The sequence below is a fragment of the Eumetopias jubatus genome, unplaced genomic scaffold (assembly GCF_037043125.1).
Source record: "Eumetopias jubatus isolate StellerSeaLion01/CBP00866 unplaced genomic scaffold, mEumJub1_p1.0 scaffold_4, whole genome shotgun sequence".
In the NCBI taxonomy this organism is placed as follows: domain Eukaryota; kingdom Metazoa; phylum Chordata; class Mammalia; order Carnivora; family Otariidae; genus Eumetopias; species Eumetopias jubatus.
Window position 1 is genome coordinate 68,671,959 of NW_028274810.1, and position 21,024 is coordinate 68,692,982.

Here is a 21,024-nt window from a genome sequence, read left to right on the forward strand (position 1 = left end):
AAACAAAACCACAGTTTTAAGAGCAAACATATCCGTTATGACAAGAAATACATGTGATTTGCACTCTAATACTTCAGAACAAAGACTCGGCCTGGGACAAAAAGTATAATGTTGCACAAGATTAAAAAGTATGCCATATATTAGATATAAATGTGATCTCATTAAATTAAACACAAGCAAGAAAGATGACAAGAAAGTACACCAAAATGCTAACTGTGGTTCTCGTTCAGTGGTGGGATTTCATTAATTTTTACTTTCTCAGTTTTCTGGAAATTTGGAAAATTATAAAAAATAAGCATGTGTTTTCATAATTACAAAATTTTTAAAGTTGGGTTCTTGAACTTGAGACAACAGTAGTTTTCACTGAGAATAACTGAACCCATAAAAGATCCAAAATTCCTGGGTAAGGTTTCTTTTCTTTTTTTTTTTTAATTTTATTTTATTATGTTATGTTAGTCACCATACAATACATCATTAGTTTTTGATGTGGTGATCCACCATCCATTGTTTTCGTATAACACCCAGTGCTCCATGCAGTACGTCCCCTCATTAATACCCATCACCGGGCTAACCCATCCTCCCCTCTAAAACCCTCAGTTGGTTTTCCGGAGTCCATAGTCTCTCATGGTTCATCTCTCCCTCTGATTTCCCTCCCTTCATTTTTCCCTTCCTTCTCCTAATGTCCTCCATGCTGTTTCTTATGTTCCACAAATAAGTGAAACCATATGATAAATAATATGATAATCAAGCAGAGGAGGACTTTCTCTGCTTGACTTCTTTCACTTAGCATCATCTCCTCCGGTCCCATCCATGTTGATGGAAAAGTTGAGTATTCATTGTTTCTGATGGCTGAGTAATATTTCATTGTATATATATACCACATCTTCTTTATCCATTCATCTGTTGAAGGACATTTCGGCTCTTTGCACAGTTTGGCTATTGCGGACATTGCTGCTAGGAACACCGGGGTGCCTATGGCCCTATATCTGTGTCTTTGGGGTAATTACCCAGTAGTGCAATTGCTGGGTCATAGGGTAGCTCTAATTTTAATTTTTTGAGGCACCTCCACACTGTTTTCCAAAGTGGCTGTACCAACTTGCATTCCCACCAACAGTGTAAGAGGGTTCCCCTTTCTCCACAACTTCTCCAACATTAGTTGTTTCTTTCCCTGTCCATTTTTGCCATTCTAACTGGTGTAAGGTGGCATCTCAGTGGAGTTTTGATTTGAATTTCCCTGATGGCTAATGATGATGAACATTTTTTCATGTGTCTGTTAGCCATTTGTATGTCTTCTTCAGAGATGTGTCTTTTCATGTCTTCTGCCCATTTTTTGACTTGATTATTTGTTTTTTGGGTGTTGAGTTTGAGAAGTTCTTTATAGATCTTGGATACCAGCCCTTTATCTCTAGTGTCATTTGCAAATATCTTCTCCCATTCTGTGGGTTGCCTCTTTGTTTTGTTGACTGTTTCCTTTGCTGTGCAGAAGCTTTTTATCTTGATGAAGTCCCAAAAGTTCATTTTTGCTTTTGTTTCACTAGCTTTTGGAGATGTATCTTGAAAGAAGTTGCTGTGACTGATGTCAGAGTGGTCACTGCCTATGTTCTCCTCTAGGATTTTGATGGATTCCTGTCTCACGTTGAGGTCTTCCATCCATTTTGAGTTTATCTTTGTGTATGGTGTTAGAGAATGGTCGAGTTTCGTTCTTCTGCATGTGGCTGTCCAATTTTTCCAGCACCATTTATGGAAGAGACTGTCTTTTTTCCACTGTATGTTTTTTCCTGCTTTGTCCAAGATTATTTGACCATAGAGTTGAGGGTCCATATCTGGGCTCTCTATTCTGTTCCATTGGTCTGGGTAAGGTTTCTAATTCACCTACCTTTCAGTATTTCCACCCTTGGGGCAGTTATCTGGCACCAGAGGTGGAGTGCCATTGCATTAACAAGACAGCTTCCACTGGATGCATGGGGGAATCAGGGTAACTCCCGGAGCAAGTATGCTGGCCAACAGTTCCCTGAGCATCCGCTCTAAATACTCTGGCCATCCCCGGCTGGCACCAAATTCGGAGATTGTTCCTGTTGACCTTGGAACCCCCAACACCCATGGTCTTTATCCAGTCATGACTCAGCATTTACACATGGTAGTTAAGCACAGAAGTGGGTTTCTTCTGAATGTCCGTAAGACAACACTTTTATCAAGGAAGGCTGGATTCAGGGCTCATACACACATACATAGGCAAGAGTCTATACATCAACTCCTAGTAGACCTGGGTCTGGCTTACCCAGACTCTTCCAGGAGTTCATGGAATACCATACAGGCACAATTGGACACATTTCCGTCTGTGGAGGCCTGGAATTCCTTCACCTGAGAAGGAGCATTCTCCCCTAACACCCCTCCAATCACACACACATGCACACACATACACATACACACAGGCACACACTACTGCTACCACTCATGTGAAGGCCTTGCCTTCCTGAGACAGTAGCTTATCGTCAGCTAGTGGGTCAGCTGGTGAGCTCTCAGCCAGTAGGCCCTGTCAACCTACCAAACCTGCTGCCCAGCTAGCCAACTTCATTTCCTCCAGCTAACATTGCATGTTCTACCATCCAAGCGGTTAGATCCTATATCCTCTCCATATGAAAGACCCTTATCTCTCTCAGTTGGTAACTAATTATACTTTGGTAGTTCTTTATATCCAACATGCCCCCCTCCATATATAACAGATTGTACATTACATACACAAATCATGCGCCCTAATTTTAAAAATGCCATGCAGTTTTCATTGGCAATCCCAAATGATGATACTAGGCAGACTATTTAGTAATGAAAAATTTATCTTTCATTCCATTCCTTTTATTTTTGAAGGACTTTGAGAGAATTATTTGGATATTCCAGTTTCTTAGGTAAAACTTGTTGCACAGTGATTCTTGAAGGTACCCTGCAAGAATTTTTCTTTTTCTTTTTTCATTCTGATTTACCCATAGAACAGGCAGATTTTGCAGTCCTATCTTAAGAGCTACAGGTTAAACAATAGCCTACACTTATCTGCTTAGGCCACTAGGTGGTGCACACATATGTCTGTGAACTGTAGGTTAAACGGGCTTGTCACCAGGTTAGATTTAATTCATCATCACAGGAGTGGTAAAGACAGTAGGAGCTGCTGGAGTCCAGGAGAGACAGTGATCCTGTGGGTGGGAGCAAAATAAGGAAGGTCTCCCACAGGAGGTGGATAGCTAGTATTGCTGGCTGTGGAGATGATAGGAACAAAATCATAAAGGCAAGAAAGCCTAAAGACGTGGCAGAGGGAAAGTCCTGTAGAGTGGGCATGGTTGCTTTCCATGCTGATGAATTCCTACCTAACAGGGCCATAGCAGAGTGAATGACAAAACAGTCGAATCATTTGAACCAGATGACCTCAAACATTCCTTCCAGACCTTTGTGCTGGCACTAGAGATAGAGGGATGAAATGACAGTCTTGCCCTCGAGTAAGGACCTCATGAGAGAAACAGAAGAAACAGACAGTTAAAAACGGAGCATGATACAAAAGGCTGGGTTTACAAGATACATTAGAAGAACAAAGTGGGAACTATTCTGTTCAAAGGACAGACGGAGGTTAGGTTTAGAAGTTCTCATGCAGAAAAGATGTCATGGACTTCTCGAGCAGTGAGGGGAGACCTCCAAGAAGACAGAAGATCACGAAAGATTAAGCAGAGAGAATAGCATGAGCAAAGGCACGGGGGAGGCGGGTAAAAGGATCATGTGCATTCCAGGAATGCTTCCTTGAATTTAGCAAGTACTTATGGAGGGCTACTGCAGGCCATGGACTGAACAATACATCTTCTAGGCCCTTACGATGCTCTCCAACTAGTGAGGAAAACACACATCCACTGAAAATTGCAATGTGAGAAGAGAGCTGAAAATTTGGCCCCTTCTACGTTCTGACTCTGTCCTTTGAGCCCCCAGTGTTCCGTCTACAGGGATTCTCAGGGAACACTTTACACCAGAAGAGGGAGCCCACAAGCACGGTCCCTGGTTGCATTTGATTCCCTATCCCTGAAAGTATTTCACTCGCCCTCATTTTACAGGTGTGAAGTTTGAGGCCAGAGATATACAGTTAAGTTGTCCAAACTCCACAGAGAAGCCAAGACACAAACCCACATCTGTCTGCCTCCTGTCAGGTTTTTTTCTCTTTTTTCTCTGCGAGAGCCTGGACACAGAGTCACCATTTAGAGATAGCTCTTAATTAGGAAATAGACTCTTCTCAGATAAATAAACTTCTTTCACCAAGCACAGTCATCACAAAGTCAAGCTTATGGGAAAAATAGAAGGATGCATTGTATTCTTCCCTCACACATGAGAGAAGTGCCGAGCCACACAGGTTGGCCTTGGCAAAGGCAGCTTGAGCCAATTGTGCTACTGGCCTGGTTCTGTGTTTGGGAGGGAAGGCGGTCTGGCTCCAGCATTCCTTCTAGCCCATGTGTGGGTGTGTGTTTCTTTTCAGAGCGAGGATGTGTGTTCACAATGTAGGTCAGTGACATCTTCGAGTTACATTGTTTGCTTGAAAATGTCAACTGGAATGAGTTATGAGCTGGCAGGAAAACAGTGATGTTGATTGAGACGTCCATGAGGGGATAGGGATCTGCTTTGAGGTTCGTGAGAAGTCATTGAAGCAAGAGGTAGAGAGATTTTAAAGAGTTTTTGACTGAGACAGATCAAAGTTAAATAGAGGAGGAAGGAGACCATGAGGGCAAGGAGATTTGAGCCCAGGTCTTATGAGGAAAGGACATAGGAACTGGGCATGTTTAGCCTGGAGAGAAGACACAGATCTGCAGAGGTCCAAGCTCTTGTCATGGGCTGAGGCAACTAGAAACAGTGATGATGTCATAAGGAAGGTGCTTTTAACCCTGCTCAAAGGAGAGCTAACGAACTGGTAGGAATTAGTGAGTTCCCCATCAAGAAAAGGGATGAAACAAGCAGTTCATACAACTGGTGGGGCCATTGCAGAGGGGATTCCTGTCCTGACAGCAGGTCAAATTCAATGACCTTTGAGCTCCAAGTATTCATGATTCTTTTTTTCTTTAAGATGTATTTATTTGAGAGAGAGTGAGAGAGAGCACATGTGAGTGGGGGGAGGGGCAGAGGGAGAGGGAGAGAGAGAATCTCAAGCAGACTCCCTCTGAACATGGAGCCCAGCACATGGCTCCATCGCAGGACCCTGAGATCATGACCTGAGCTGAAATCAAGAGTCGGCCCCTTAACCGACTGAGCCACCCAGGTGCTCCCCTAAGTATCCATAATTCTATGAAAAAAGGAAAAAATAGCTCATATAAACCAAGGGTCACATGGACTACAGTAATAACAACAGCATCAATACTGTATCTTTTTATTGAGCACCTATTAAGCATCAGGCACCATCATAAGGGTTTATGTGTATCGTATTTTGGGCTTTCAAGCCAGCATTAGAACTGACTGAATTCTAATCCTGGCCCTGCCATTTAATGAAGATGTTGTCTTGGGCAGATAATTTTCCTCTCTGAACCTCATGTAATACTGACCCTGCAGGATTGCCAAGAATATGAAAAGAAATGAAATATCAAAGCACCTGGTACTGTGCCTGGCCTATAATTGTTGCTCAAAAAAGATTGCTGCCTTCCCATTTCTGCCTAAGTAGAATTTCAGGAAGCTGTTCTCCATTCTTGGAGAGAGGCAAGATAGAGTGGGAAATACAGAGAAGGTGAAATATGGCAAAGAATCCATTAGAAGAAATACCGGATAATCAGAAGCTCCTGCAATATGTAGCCTAGAGCAATGGTTCTCAAAGTGGAGTTTATTTGAACCCCTTTTGAGAAAAAAACAAACAAACAAACAGACTTCCAGGACTATTTATGGAAAATCAAGTGTAGAAAAGAGAAAGAAGTCATCTGGGGCTTAAGGAGTCCTGACTTAAGTCTCTAGGAAAGTTGCTCACTGCCCCACCCCCAGCCTCCAATACCAACTTCTCCATCCTCAGGTTCCCATGACATCCAATTCAGCACAGAGCCTCCCTGTAGATATGCTGTGATGTGGGGCAAGCCTACTGAGCTATTGATCTCCTCAGCCCTTGGGTTAGCCAGGGCCAGTTGGTTCCAAACACAAGCAGCCTCGTCCATATGACCCAGTGTGCCAGACAGATATTTGCTATGATCGTTGTATACCATACAAAGAGATGAGGATTCAGTTAGAGAAGGAATGGTTTGATCATCAGGAACTAAAATTGTCATAGTGTTGCTGAGCAAATTAAAAACAATAAACCATCCCAGGAATACCTTGGTTAGAAAGGAATGTAAGGAGAGTGACAGTGACATAAGGACCCAAGGCAGAGAGGACTGCCAGGATATGAGACACTTAACCAGTGTGGCCGGTGTGAACAAAGACTATCTGGTGCAGAAGAATGAGCCTATGGCCTTTCTCTAAGTATAGAATAGATTTGACTGGAAGACCTCTAAGGCCTCTCACTTCTGACCATGGAAGCATGAACAAAAAGGCCATCCATTCCCTTTGTCTCTAGGGTGCAGTGCCTCTGTGCAGAATTGTGAGTGAGCACCCATTTCTCCACCTTATACCCTGCTCTGTGTGTCTGAACATCCCTTCTGCGTGTCTACCCTGAGCTGCTAAGCACAGTTTGGCTCTGGCTCAATTACGTGATCTCACAATGTGTTTTCTTTTGCAGCAAAAGCGGCAGCTTGACCTCCTGACAATAACCAGCCCCGGTGAGTAGGTGCGGCCATTCTGCTTTGGCTTTTCCCTTATTTCCCAGAGCGATGCCTGGTGGCCTAAGCAAATACAATTACTGCCCTCCTCCTTTGACTCCCTGGATGAACAGCAGAATTCTTGGCGCCATGAATAACCCTTCTCCCTCCATCCTCTGCCCCTTGGGCAGTTTTTATTTTTCCTCCCTCCCAGTCTGTGCTGCTTCCTCTTGACTCTGCAGATGGCAGGGTTGCTACTTTGATGTTGCTGCATATTCCAGGGCCAGGTTCTCCCCAGATCATTTAATAGACCTAAGTGTCAAGGAATTGTCCTGGTCTTATGAGAAATAAGTTTTGAAATCATGGGGAACAGGGAAACTGCATGGAAGGGGGCATGGAATGGAGGAAGGATGGCTCATGAGGAGGGACTAGTCTGAGAAAGTGACCAGGTTTGGTCTTCTGTGCTCGGGGTCAAAATAACTTTTGTCTCTTGCTTTAGGGGAAAGTCAAGTTCCCCAACAAAGCTGCGGCCATGGGATTAAAAGATCCTTTCTTCCCTCTACCCCTGGCATCTAGCCTAGAGAGTGGTTGAGTAGTTTAATCCTGCCAGAGAGGTATTTTATTTTGGTTTGGGAACTTGAGGCCAAACTGGCCAACAAGAGATGTTATTCTCTTTTGGGATCCAAGAGGATGATGATGCCAGCAGGGTTAGTGAGCATTCAAGAATGGGGGTGGTGGGTCATCTTCATCTGTTCAAAATATTTAACAGCCCTGGTGACCCCCTGCTGTGTTAGGCATTAACACTTTGGTTACTGGACTGTGGGGTGATGGGATCCTGGGGGAGGGGTACGTGTGGCAGACTGGTCACATGGCAGGTTGGGGGCTCTAGGAGTGGCTAATTACTGATAAATATGGAGGCCATTTCAATATGTTGGTGTCCAGTATGGCCATACCATGTTATCTCTGCCTTTTACCCAGCTTGCCATGCTGTATCTTGGTGCCAGGTGGCTCGCTTACAAAGAGGTTGAGAAATTGCCTTCTGCAGGCACTATCTTAGCACAAACACTAGTTTATCTGGTCTCAGTCACTGAGGTATAAGGCAGTGACTACAAATGTAAGTTGGATCTGCCCAGTTCAGGTGACCTTACTGTATTTCCACCTGACAGAGCTTTTTGAGCTTGGGACTTTAGAAGAACGGAGATGAAGTGGTTTGAAAAATGTTTCATCTGTCCTATAGATGAGCTATGTTTTGTATATGTACATGATTAGCATATGTAGAAATTACAAATCATGGGCTAACATAACTGGAGTGGCGCACTCATTTGACCTACCAATCCCTCCCCACTAAGGTGTTGGTGAAGGGTTATCTTTGTCCTGACCTATTTGGTTTCTGTCCTTTGTAATTTTGTACTATTCTGCTCTACCTATGCTACCCCAGATTGCCTGCTTCCACACTCCAGTCTCATCTGGTCACACCCTGAGATGATGCTGATGTATGAATTGGAGGGGGTTCTTGATATGTCTTCAGACCCTGTTTACTGCACTTCTTTTGTACTAGCTCTTTCTGTTCCTAATTGCTGCTGCATAAATTCAAGCAGAGTAATTGTGACTCTAAGTGTACTCCTCTTGAAGAGCTGTAGAACTGCAAAATGCTAAGCACTGCCAGAGTTTGGAATGGTATAATTTTGCCTACTTTTAGATGTGAAAAAAATACCTCCTGGGTCAAAGCTTCCCAAACGGTGTGTTGTGGCACACTGGTGTTCTGCAGGTAGGCTGCCTTTGTGTGATATTGTGAGATATGCACTTGTGAAATATTGATCCACTTACCTCTCAGGGACACAGGTAGGACCTGGACAGCTGGAGCCCCCAAGGTGGCAGCCTCATTCTGGTGTGTCAGACCAATATCCATTTGTGCCATGCATTATCATGTGCCGTGTATTACCGTTTGTACCATCTACACCAGAGTCCCCCTATTTAAAAAATTTATAAATCTAGTTGAGACTTTTCTATACTCTTACCTGATTGCAACTTTCTCCCTTCACCCTATAAATAACCACTATAATAAATTCAATGTTTTTCCATATCTATATATACAAAAATATAATAGGTATAACTGGTATTCTTTTACAAATTACTCTAAATGATGTCACACTGTAAATGGCATTCCATGACTTTCCCCCTAATCGTTACTATATTGTAGAGATTGATTCAGGCAGATTCATGTACCTCTGGTTTATTCATTTTAACTGCTATATAGTATTTCACATATGATTATATCACAATTTATTATTATCCACCTTATTGATCATAATTTAGGCCTATTTCCAGTTTTTTTTTACAATTTTTTACAATTGCAAGCGATACTACAAAGAGCATTTTTGTGCCTGTCTCCTTGTGTATAAGGGCATATAATTAGGAGAGGAATTATTGATTATGTGCATCTTCAAATTTACTATGTAATGGCCAATTATTTTCTAAGGTAGTTGAACAAATATATACTTCCAGCAGCAAAGTATAAATGTTTCCACTTCCTTGAATCCTTAATACTTGGAATTGTCAGGCTTACACAATTTTACCTGTCATCATGATAATGTGAAATGATATCCCATTGTTTTTATAGTATTTGTTTCCCTGATTACTGATGGAGTTGAGTATATTTTCATATGTTTATTGACCACTTTGGTTTCTTCTTTGGTGAATCGACTTTTCATATCCTTTTTCCATTTTCATTTCTTTTTATTGATTTATAGTTCTTTATTATCCTGAATATCAATACTTTGTCACTTATATGCATTGCAAATACCTTCTTCCAGACTGTGGCTTGTGTGGGTGTTTTTTTTTTTTAATTAATAATGTACTTTTACATGGAAGATTTTAAAAACTTTAATGGGGTTAAATTAACCGATCTCTTGCTTTATGAGCTTTGCTTTTGTGACTTATTTAAGAAATATTTCCCTACCTGGATATCATATTCTTCCGTACTTACTTCTAAGTTTTGTGTCATACTTGGGGTCTTTATCTCATTTAGTACTGATCTTTGTGCATAATATGACTTAGAGATTTAATTTTTTGTTTACATATGGATAACCCATTGTCTCAGCACCGTACAACAACTAGTACATCCTTTCTCCCACTTATTGGCAATTACATGTCTGTCATATAGCAATTGCCTATATACAGAATCTGTTTCTCAGCTCTCTGTATTATTCCATTGGTCTACCATACTTACTCGGCATTCACTCCATACTGTCTTATTTATAATAAATCCTAATTGTAATATTATCTTTATAGTTACTAGGGAGAGATCCTTCTCCCTCTCCCTTTTGTGGTAATCTTTTGGAAACACTGTCACCTGTTTTTTTTTTTTTTAATCTAATAATCCATGTATTGTGACAGGTGAATCTAATCTATTTATATTTATTATAATTACTGGTATATCTGGATAAATACCTACCACCGTATTTGTGCTCTATCATTCATCTTTTTTTTCTCTTGTCCTGCCTTTTTTGGTATTATGTTTTATGTATTACCTGCCTTCCTCTTGCTCCATCTACAGATTTGGATGCTATTGATTTTATTTCTAACCTAAACTGGTTACCCTTTGGATATACATTTGATGATATGTTTTCTTACAAAATCTACAGCATTTGACAAAATTAGCCTTCTTAATAAGTGGAATAGAAGATGGACTAGTTGAGGCACCTGGCTGGCTCAGTCAGTAGAGCATGTGACTCTTGATGTCGGGGTCATGAGTTCAAGCCCCACGTTGGGAGTAGAGATTACTCAAATAAATAAATAACCTGTAAAAAAAAAAAAAGAATAGTTGTGGTATGGTGCTGACACAATGGGTTATCCATATGTAAACATGTTTTAACCACCTTTTGAACACTGCCCTGTCACCACCTAGTTATTATTATTTAGACTTTTAAGTTAAACTTAAAAGTTAAACTGTTACAAAAAAGAAAAACAATGAGTTAGTAATAGCACTGAGCTAATTTACTTTTCCTGCACAGTATATGACATTTTGTGTTCTCCCGCTTATTATATCCCAAGATTTCCTGTGTTACCTTATTAAAGTGAATATTTTAATAGCTATTTTAGTGAGAGTCCTTGGGCAATCCTCTTAATCTATACCTGTCCTTATTTTGACTTCCTCTGGAATAATAGTTTGGCTAGGTATAAATTTTAGTTTGAGGAAGATGTTCCTTTGTACCTTGAAGATTTTCAAAAATTGTTTTCTGACATACATAGTTGTTGATGAAAAGTCTTCCATTATTTGTTTTTGATAACTTATCTTTATTTTGATAGGTATCAAGATTGTTTTTTAATCTTAACGTTCTGTATTTTTCACTTTGATGTATGTAGGTGTGAATTTATTTCTATTTACCCTGCCTGGTACTCTGAGTATACTTCTACCTGAGAATCTATGTCTTTCTTTAATTCTGAGAAATTATTGGCAAATTTTGTTTCTCTTCAAATATTGCTTTTCCCTTATCCCTCGGGCTTTCTTCTCCAAGAATTTCTATTAGGTGACTGTTGGATTCTCTCAAGTGGCCCTCCATGGCTATTAACTGATTTTTCATAACTTTTTATAATTTTGCCTTACTGCACTGATTCTGAGGTCCCTACAAGTAACTTGCATTTATAAATTCACTTTTCAACCATGTCTAGTCTAAACTTTTTTCCGTGTCTTTTTCAATATTTCAATGACTATATATTTTTAATTTCCAAGATTTCTAATTTTGTTCATATCCACCTGTTCTTATTTTATTTCTGCCTATTCTGTTTCATAATTTCTTATTCTGTTTTAATGCCTTCATTTGTTTCTCTGAACATCCTCAATATGCTTATTTTAAAACCTCTGACTGTTCTATAAAATAAGTTTTGTCTGGAGAGAATTCAAGTTATAATTGTTAATTTTGTTTAGTATCATTTTTAGCATTTATTTCTTCATGCATTTTGAAATTTTAATTTGTAAGATCACTGAAGAGGAAGTTTTCTGGTTTTCTCTTTCCTCATCTCCGACCCCCCCCCCCCAATCCCTGCTGTCCTCACAGCTCCCTGTGTGGTGGTTTTTGTTGTTAAATCTACCCACATCTTCAGTATTGGACCTGGTAAAAAATGGGGATATATTGGATCCAGTGACAAAATGTCAGCAGGATAGTTTGGCATTGCTTCTGTTTTCTCTGTCTATATTCCTCACCTCTCTAGGCCTACAATGCACAGGGGCTATCTGCCAGAAAGTTGTGCAGCAGCTGCCTTTTTTTTCCCTAGGCTCCTTTCAAGACATGAGAGCCCCACCCTAGGGCTCTAAGCAGAAGATCTTGTTTCTGATCCTCGTGTTCCAAAGTACTTTTAGCCTCTGTTATCTCATAGGAGGCAAACTTCAGCTGCTACTTCCTGCTTCTATGTTCAGACCTCAGCAAGCAAGTAGCCTTGGGAAAACTTACCTTTCACATTTCTGTACATTTCAGCTTTGTGGAGATATCCCTCTCACAACAGAGCCCAAATATATATTTTCATTTCTTTGTTCATATGTTATCCAATATTACTATTTGATGGGAATGAACAGGCTTATTGAAGCATGAACTTATTTAGCCATTTGACCGAAAATCCAACTATGGTTTCTTCTTTACTTTTAAAAAGTTTATTCTATAATTCTATAACCTCTTCAGTAAAAGGGAGATAACATGAAGAAACACTTTTCACCTATACAAGTAAAACCCCTAATACCAGACTGAGAAGAGAGATTGTTATTTTTGCACATGTATATACATGTATATACAAATATATATGTAATTTAAAAAATAAATAAATAAAAAATAAAATTCAGATGATACTATGTAAACTGTTTCACTTGAATGTAGTATTAACATTTCTCAATGTTATTAAATATTCTTTAAGAAGAAATTTCATATAGTTGAAAAGCATTCTATTGTAACTCTACTGTTGTATATTAAATTGTACCCAATTATTTAATTATAAATAACACCACAGTGAACATCTTATATAAAGATCTTTGTATGTATCTCTAATTATTTCTTTAGGAAAAATACCTAGAATGAGAATTACTGAGGAAAGGTGTACATAGTTCACTAGTCATGACAAGCTGCATTACACTGAAGTAACAATGACATCAAAATTGCAGCAGCTTAAAAAACAAAGGCTTATTTCTCACTTTTGGTATATGTCCCTCATGGATTGGCATCAGCTCTGCTTTACATCATCTTTACTCTAGCACCCAGACCAAGCAGTCTCTGTTTGGAACATATCTGGGTGTTTTAATTTGGGTTCCCTAAGAAGAAGACCTTGAGACAAAGATTTCAGTGCAAGACATTTATTTGGGAGATTATCCCAGAGACCTTGGAAGGAAAGCAGGGAAGCAATACAGGAAAAGAAGAAAGCCAAGAAAGGTTCATTATCAAGCAAGCTACCACTAAAGGCAACTGGAACATAATCAAACTGGAGAACCCTGGAAGTCAGTGTGGAAAATAAGCCTGAGGACAAAGGAGTGAGAGTGAGAGTGAGAATGGGTGTGTTAATTCCCTGACACTTCCAATCTGCTCCGAGTATGGACATAGCAGATTCCAATGGCCAAAGAAAGCTCTCAGGATAGAGTTGCAGGTGTTGGCAATTGGACATTATTCAACATGTGCACAAAGAAGTGCCAGGAGAATATGTGAGATTGCAGCACCTGCCATATGGGTTACCATGGCAGAGGGAAAGGGAGAGATGGTGAACCATGTACTTTCTCTTAAAAAAAATTTGGAAGGGGTCACTTCTGCCCGCATTTCCTTGGTCAAAGCAAGTCACATGCACACTCCTAAATTCAACAGGGTTCCCACAGGGTTGAGGGGCTACAGTGAGGAGAACTAGAATAATTGGCAATGATTCCTTAATCATACTTCCAGAAAGATTTTCATATTCCCATCAAAAAGCTAAAAGTGCGGGTCATACCTTTTTTTTAAAAAAATAATGTTTTTATTGAGATTTAATTCACATGCCATCAAATCCATTTTTAAAATGCATCATTTAGTGGTTTTCAGTATATTCACAGAGTTGTATAACCATCATCACTAATTCAAGAACATTATCACCACCCCAAAAAGAAACTGTTAATAGTCGCTCCCTATTTCTGCCTTCCCCCATGTTCTGGAAACCACTAATCTACTGTCTTTCTGAATTTGCCTATTCTGGACATTTCATATAAATGGAATTGTACAATATGTGGCCTTTCTTGACTGGATTTTTCCACTTAGCATAATAATTTCAGGTTCATCCATATTGTAGCATGTGTCAGTACTTCATTCTTTTTTATTGCTGAATAGTATTTCATTATATGGATGTACCACAATTTGTTTATTCATCTATTGATGGATATTTTGTTTCCATTTTTTGTCTATTATGAATAATACTGCTATGAGCATTTGTGTTTAAGTCTTTATGTAGACATATGTTTTTAGTTCTCTTGGATATAAACCTTAGGAATAGAATTGTTGGGTCTTATGGTAAGTGTTAGGATATACATTTTGAGGAACTGCCAAACTGTTTTCCAAAATAGCTGTACCATTTTCCATTCTTATCAGCAATGTAGGACACATCCAATTTCTCCACATCCTCTCTGACACTTATTATCTGTCTCTTGATTATAGTCATCGTAGTGGGGGTGAAGTGGTATCTCATTGTAGTTTTGATTTCCATGTCCCTAATGGCTAATGATGTTGAGCATATTTTCATGTGCTTTTTGGCCATTTATATATCTCCTTTGGAGAAATGTTTAGTCAAACTATTTTTCTCACTCATTTTAACTAAGTTATATTTGCCTTTTTATTATTAAATTATAAGAGTTTTAAAATTTATATTCTGAATACAAGGTCTTTTATCAGATATATGATTTGCAAATATTTTTTCCTGTTCCATGGATTGTCTTTTCACCTACCAGATGTTCTTTTGAGCAAAAAAAAGTTTTTAATTGTGATGAAGTTCAATTTACCTATTTTTTTCCTTTTTGTTACTTATACTTTTGGTATGTCTTAGAAAACATTACCTAACCCAAGGTCACAAAGATGTACTCTTGTGAGTTAATTTTTTTATATGATGTGAGGTAGGATTCCAGCTTACCTCTTTTGAATGTGTTCGGTTTTCCCAGCACCATTTGTTGAAAAGACTGTTTTTCCCCTGTTGAATTATCTTCGTGCTCTTGTCAAATTGTACTCTTTGATGGTATAGACTAAAAGGACAGCATTTAGGAAGTATCTAAATAGTGGTGCTCAGCGCCAGAGCTGTTAAGTGCTTTACATATATTTGTCCCATAATTTTCCCCACTATCCCATGAGACAGGTATCACCATTTCTCTTTCACAGATGAAAAATGAAGGTGCTGCATCATTATGTGAATTGCCCAGTTGAACACAGTTAACAAGTGATAGAGTCAGTATTCTAATCCAGATCTGTCTGATTCTAAATCCTTTGCCTTCTCTGCTACTGCTACATATAATTACTTCACTTGTGATATTGGCCCATGGAGTCTTCTTTCCCAGACGGGATTCAGATTGACCCACCTAACTGGGGTTAAGGAAAGTCTGGATTGTCAGCAATGTCGCAGTCATTGGGGCTTCCCTACTAACTAGGCTGTGTCTTAAAGAGACAATTGATTTCCTAACATAGAAACCTCCAGAAAAATATCACTGCTAGATTTGTTTCTGATTTGAAATATCCTAAGTTTGGTTTGGGTTTTGGGGGACTTTGGGGGGTTGGCTTTTTTGTTTTGTTTTTTTATCCCCTCTTAACCTTGTTAAAGCAATATCTATGCTGAATGGTGATAGGCTGGGGATGCTGACCATTACATGACCACTTTGAAATTGGTCTCCAGTTAAAGTCCCACATGATGTAAACTCAACCCCTCTGGAAAATAAAGGAACAAGAGAGGACAAACTAGCCATTGTTATGTGCCTCTGGCCATTTTTAGAGCCAACAGGAGGCCTGTGGAACCAGTCCAGAGTGGCCAGGACCAGGAGTGAAGCCAAGCCAGATGACTCCTGGCCTCACTGCCAGAAGGTTAGCAACACAGTGGATATGCATAGAGCGGATGGTTCAAAAAATGCATACACGTCATTAAAACAACTTTAAAGAGATTTTTAAAGAAGAAAAATAAATTGCTCCTGGTCCTACAGCCTTAGCACAATACAAAACCTAATTCTATTTATACATTTTCCCTTTCAGTTCTTGTCTATATGCAGAAACATATTTACATAATTGCAATCACAGTAAGTTTTTATATACATCTTTTTTCACTTAACATTATTTCATAAACAATCTTCATGTTGCTATGTAGTTTACATACTTACCATCTTTTTATAATAACTTTCTCTATTAAAAAATTGCACATGCCCATGGTGCAAATTTTGAAAAACAGAGAAGTTATAAAGATGAAAATATCAGTTATCTCCCAGAGGCAATCACTGTTTAATATTTTAACACATTTACTTCTTTGCCTTTTTTTCTAGGCATGTATAATTTTGTTTTACATACTTGAGATCATGTAGAATATAAAATTTTATCCTGATTTTGCACTTAATATTACAAGAAAAATATTTCCCCATGCCAATAATGTTGTATATTTAACTTAAATTCTAGTTTCTCGATGTTATGAATAATTTATAAACCTTTATATATATATTTTTTCTCTACATTTTAGGTTATTGTCTTAAGATATATTACTAGGGATTGAATTACTACATCCATGAGCATTTTATGAGCATTTTAAAGGCATATTTATTTTTAAAATCTCTAGTATCTTCCATCTTTTACATACAGTCTGGTTTATAAAAATCCACATCCTATTGTTGTGTATTCATGTTATTTCCAGATGTTTTCTCTTATAAATAACTCTACCATAAAACTATTTGTGAAAAAGCTTTTTACTTCTTTTATGTAAGTTTTATATCTGGACATTTTAGAAGTAGAATTTATGGGCCAGAGAGCACTAATATGTTTAAGGAATTATTGTGCCTTGTTACCAGCCCATTTTCCAGAAAGTTTGTATCAATTTACATTCCCAACTCCATTCTCCAACCTCCAACTCTCATGTCAACAAGGAAAAACAACAGCATTGGGTGCCACTCAGAAGATTTATTAAATTAAGTAAAATAATTTTAGAAGCATATAAAGAGACATATAAAGGCAAGGAGAAACATGTTTTGTTTATTCTCATGGTCCCTAAGAGACAAACTGAGTGGTATGTTCCTAGGATCTTTGTCCTGGGAAATCTATTACAGATACCATACCCCAGGACTCAGGTGAGAAGGTTGATGGGAAGGGATCAAGGATCCCATTTTGGAACATCCAAATGGGTGGGCTGAACTCTGGGGAGGGGAATTGGAGGTGTGAGGGAGGTCAGATCAGGAAAGAGCTGGTAAGACCTTAGCCATCAGACTGAATGCAGGCCCTAGGCCTAGACAAATTAATTCAAGGCATGCACGGTAAAATTAAGGCACAGGAACTATGTAAGTAGGAGTCTTTAATCACAACCTAAATTAGTTTAAGTGAAAAATAGGCAATTAATTGGTTCATGTGAATAGATAATCCAGAAATACGTCAGCCTTTCTGTGCATCTTGATATAGGGCTCATAGGACTCAGTCTGTTTTTGTCCTTCTCTCAATTCCACTTGCTTGGTGTTGACTCTTTCCCAGGCCACATGTGGTCTCGAGATGTCTGTAGAAGCTGCAAAATTTACATTCTGCCCAATTCTAGTCTAATTGGAAAAATCAAGAGACTCTCACCCAGAAGTCCCAGCAGAATCTCTATTGCTTCTCATTTCGTGATTATGTTATTATGAGCTGACTTTGAACAAGTACCTGTGTCCAGAGAAATCCACTGTGCTGATTGGCTGAGAGTTGAGTTATTAGCATCATCCATGAAATTGGGAGATAAATTGGGCCCTGGCATTAACTAATGGCCCAAGATCACATGAATTTTTGCAATGACTATCTCTGTGGCTATATTAAACCAAATATCTGAATTATGAGGTCTGAGAGCAGAGCAAGCATTGATCTGTTCTGCAGCAGACCTTCCATTGAAAGAGCTAGGCCCAGCTGAGGCTCGATGGCTAGAATCTCTGCACTGGGACAGGACTCATCACCAGGTGAATAGTATGGACATTTTGATATTAATTCTCTCAATACATGAACACAGGATCTTTCCTTTTTTTGTGTGTCTTTTACAATTTCTTTTTTTATTTTTTTAAATTTTTTATTGTTATGTTAATCACCATACATTACATCATTAGTTTTTGATGTAGGGTTCCATGATTCATTGTTTGTGCATAACACACAGTGCTCCACGCAGAATGTGCCCTCTTTAATACCCATCACCAGGCTAACCCATCCCCCTACCCTCCTCCCCTCTAGAACCCTCAGTTTGTTTTTCAGAGTCCATCGTCTCGCATGGTTTGTCTCCCCCTTCGACTTATGCCCCTTCATTCTTCCCCTCCTGCTGTCTTCTTCTTTTTCTTTTTTCTTAACACATGTTGCATTATTTGTTTCAGAAGTACAGATCTGTGATTCAACAGTCTTGCACAATTCACAACGCTCAACATAGCACATACCCTCTCCAATGTCTATCACCCAGCCACCCCATGCCTCCCAACCCCCACCACTCCAGCAACCCTCAGTTTGTTTCCTGAGATGCAGAATTCCTCATATCAGTGAGGTCATATGATACATGTCTTTCTCTGATTGACTTATTTCACTCAGCATAACACCCTCCAGTTCCAACCACGTCATTGCAAATGGCAAGATCTCATTCCTTTTGATGGCTGCATAATATTCCATTGTGTATATATACCACTTCTTCTTTATCCATTCATCTGTCAATGGACATCTTGGCTCTTTCCACAGTTTGGCTATTGTGGACATTGCTGCTATAAACATTGGGGTGCACGTACCCCTCCGGATCCCTACATTTGTAACTTTGGGGTAAATACCCAGTAGTGCAATTGCTGGATTGTATGGTAGCTCTATTTTCAACTGTTTGAGGAACCTCCATACTGTTTTCCAGAGTGGTTGCACCAGATTGCATTCCCACCAACAATGTAGGAAGGTTCCCCTTTCTCCGCATCCCCGCCAACATCTGTCGTTTCCTGACTTGTTAATTTTAGCCATTCTGACGGGTGTGAGGTGGTATCTCATTGAGGTTTTGATTTGGATTTCCCTGATGCCGAGCGATGTTGAGCACTTTTTCATGTGTCTGTTGGCCATTTGGATGTCTTCTTTGGAAAAATGTCTGTTCATGACTTCTGCCCATTATTGATTGGATTATTTGTTCTTTGGGTGTTGCGTTTGATGAGTTCTTTATAGATTTTGGATACTAGCCCTTTATCTGATATGTCATTAGCAAATATTTTCTCCCATTCTGTCGGTTGTCTTTTGTTTTTGTGGACTGTTTCTTCTGCTGTGCAAAAGCTTTTTATCTTGATGAAATCCCAATAGTTCATTTTTGCCCTTGCTTCCCTTGCCTTTGGCGATGTTGCTAGGAAGAAGTTGCTGCAGCTGAGGTCGAAGAGGTTGCTATCTGTGTTCTCCTTTAGGATTTTGATGGACTCCTGTCTCACGTTTAGGTCTTTCAACCATTTGGAGTCTATTTTTGTGTGTGGTGTAAGGAAATGATCCAGTTTCATTCTTCTGCATGTGGCTGTCCAATTTTCCCAACACCATTTGTTGAAGAGACTGTCTTTTTGCCATTGGACATTCTTTCCTGCTTTGTGAAAGATGAGTTGACCATAGAGTTGAGGGTCCATTTCTGGGCTCTTGATTCTGTTCCACTGATCGATGTGTCTGTTTTTGTGCCAGTACCATACTGTCTTGATGATGACAGCTTTGTAATAGAGCTGGAAGTCCGGAATTGTGATGCCGCCAGCTTTGCTTTTCTTTTTCAAGATTCCTCTGGCTATTCGGGGTCTCTTCTGGTTCCATACAAATTTTAGGATTATTTGTTCCATTTCTTGGAAAAAAGTGGATGGTATTTTGATGGAATGCATTGAATGTGTAGATTGCTCTAGGTAGCATTGACATCTTCACAATGTTCATTCTTCCAATCCATGAGCATGGAATGTTTTTCCATTTCTTTGTGTCTTCTTCCATTTCTTTCATGAGTATTTTATAGTTTCCTGAATACAGATCCTTTGCCTCTTTGGATAAATTTATTCCTAGGTATCTTATGGTTTTGGGTGCAGTTGTAAATGGGATCGACTCCTTGATTTCTCTCTCTTCTGTCTTGTTGTTGGTGTATAGGAATGCCACTGATTTCTGTGCATTGATTTTATATCCTGCTAATTTACTGAATTCCTATATGAGTTCTAGCCATTTTGGGGTGGAGTCTTTTGGGTTTTCCACATACAGTATCATATCATCTGCAAAGAGTGAGAGTTTGACGTCCTCTTTGCCGATTTGGATGCCTTTGATTTCTTTTTGTTGTCTGATTGCAGTGGCTAGGACTTCTAATACTATGTTGAATAGCAGTGGTGATAGTGGACATCCCTGCCGCGTTCCTGACCTTAGTGGAAAGGTTCTCAGCTTTTCCCCATTGAGAATGATATTCGCTGTAGGTTTTTCATAGATGGCTTTTATGATATTGAGGTATGTACCCTCTATCCCTCTACTCTGAAGAGTTTTGATCAAGAAAGGATGCTGTACTTTGTCAAATGCTTTTTCTGCATCTATTGAGAGGATCATATGATTCTTGTTCTTTCTTTTGTTAATGTCTTGTATCTCGTTGATTGATTTGTGGATGTTGAACCAACCTTGCAGCCCAGGGATAAATCCCACTTGGTCGTGGTGAATAATCCTTTTAATGTACTGTTGGATCCTATTGGCTAGTAATTTGGTGAGAATTTTTGCATCCATGTTCATCAAGGATATTGGTCTGTAATTCTCCTTTTTGATGGGGTCTTTGTCTGGTTTTGGGATCAAGGTAATGCTGGCCTCATAAAATGAGTTTGGAAGTTTTCCTTCCATTTCTATTTTTTGGAACAGTTTCAAGAGAATAGGTATTAATTCTTCTTTAAATGTCTGATAGAATTCCCCTGGGAAGCCATCTGGCCCTGGGCTTTTGTTGGGAGATTTTTGATGACTGCTTCAATTTCCTTAGTGGTTATAGGTCTGTTCAGGTTTTCTATTTCTTCCTGGTTCAATTTTGGTAGTTGATCCATATCTAGGAATGCACCCATTTCTTCCAGGTTATCTAATTTGCTGGCATAGAGTTGCTCATAATATGTTCTTATAATTGTTTGTATTTCTTT

General features: G+C 39.2%; 1 protein-coding gene across 1 annotated transcript in view; it reads left to right on the forward strand.

Moving 5' to 3' along the window:
- AGBL4 (AGBL carboxypeptidase 4) overlaps window positions 1–21,024 on the forward strand; it is a 1,510,278-nt gene that overhangs the window by 1,187,579 nt on the left and 301,675 nt on the right. Inside the window, exon 6 of the mRNA XM_088022849.1 lies at window positions 6,710–6,749. Within this exon, the coding sequence (XP_087878975.1) occupies window positions 6,710–6,749 (40 nt within the window). The remainder of the gene's footprint in view (window positions 1–6,709; window positions 6,750–21,024) is intronic.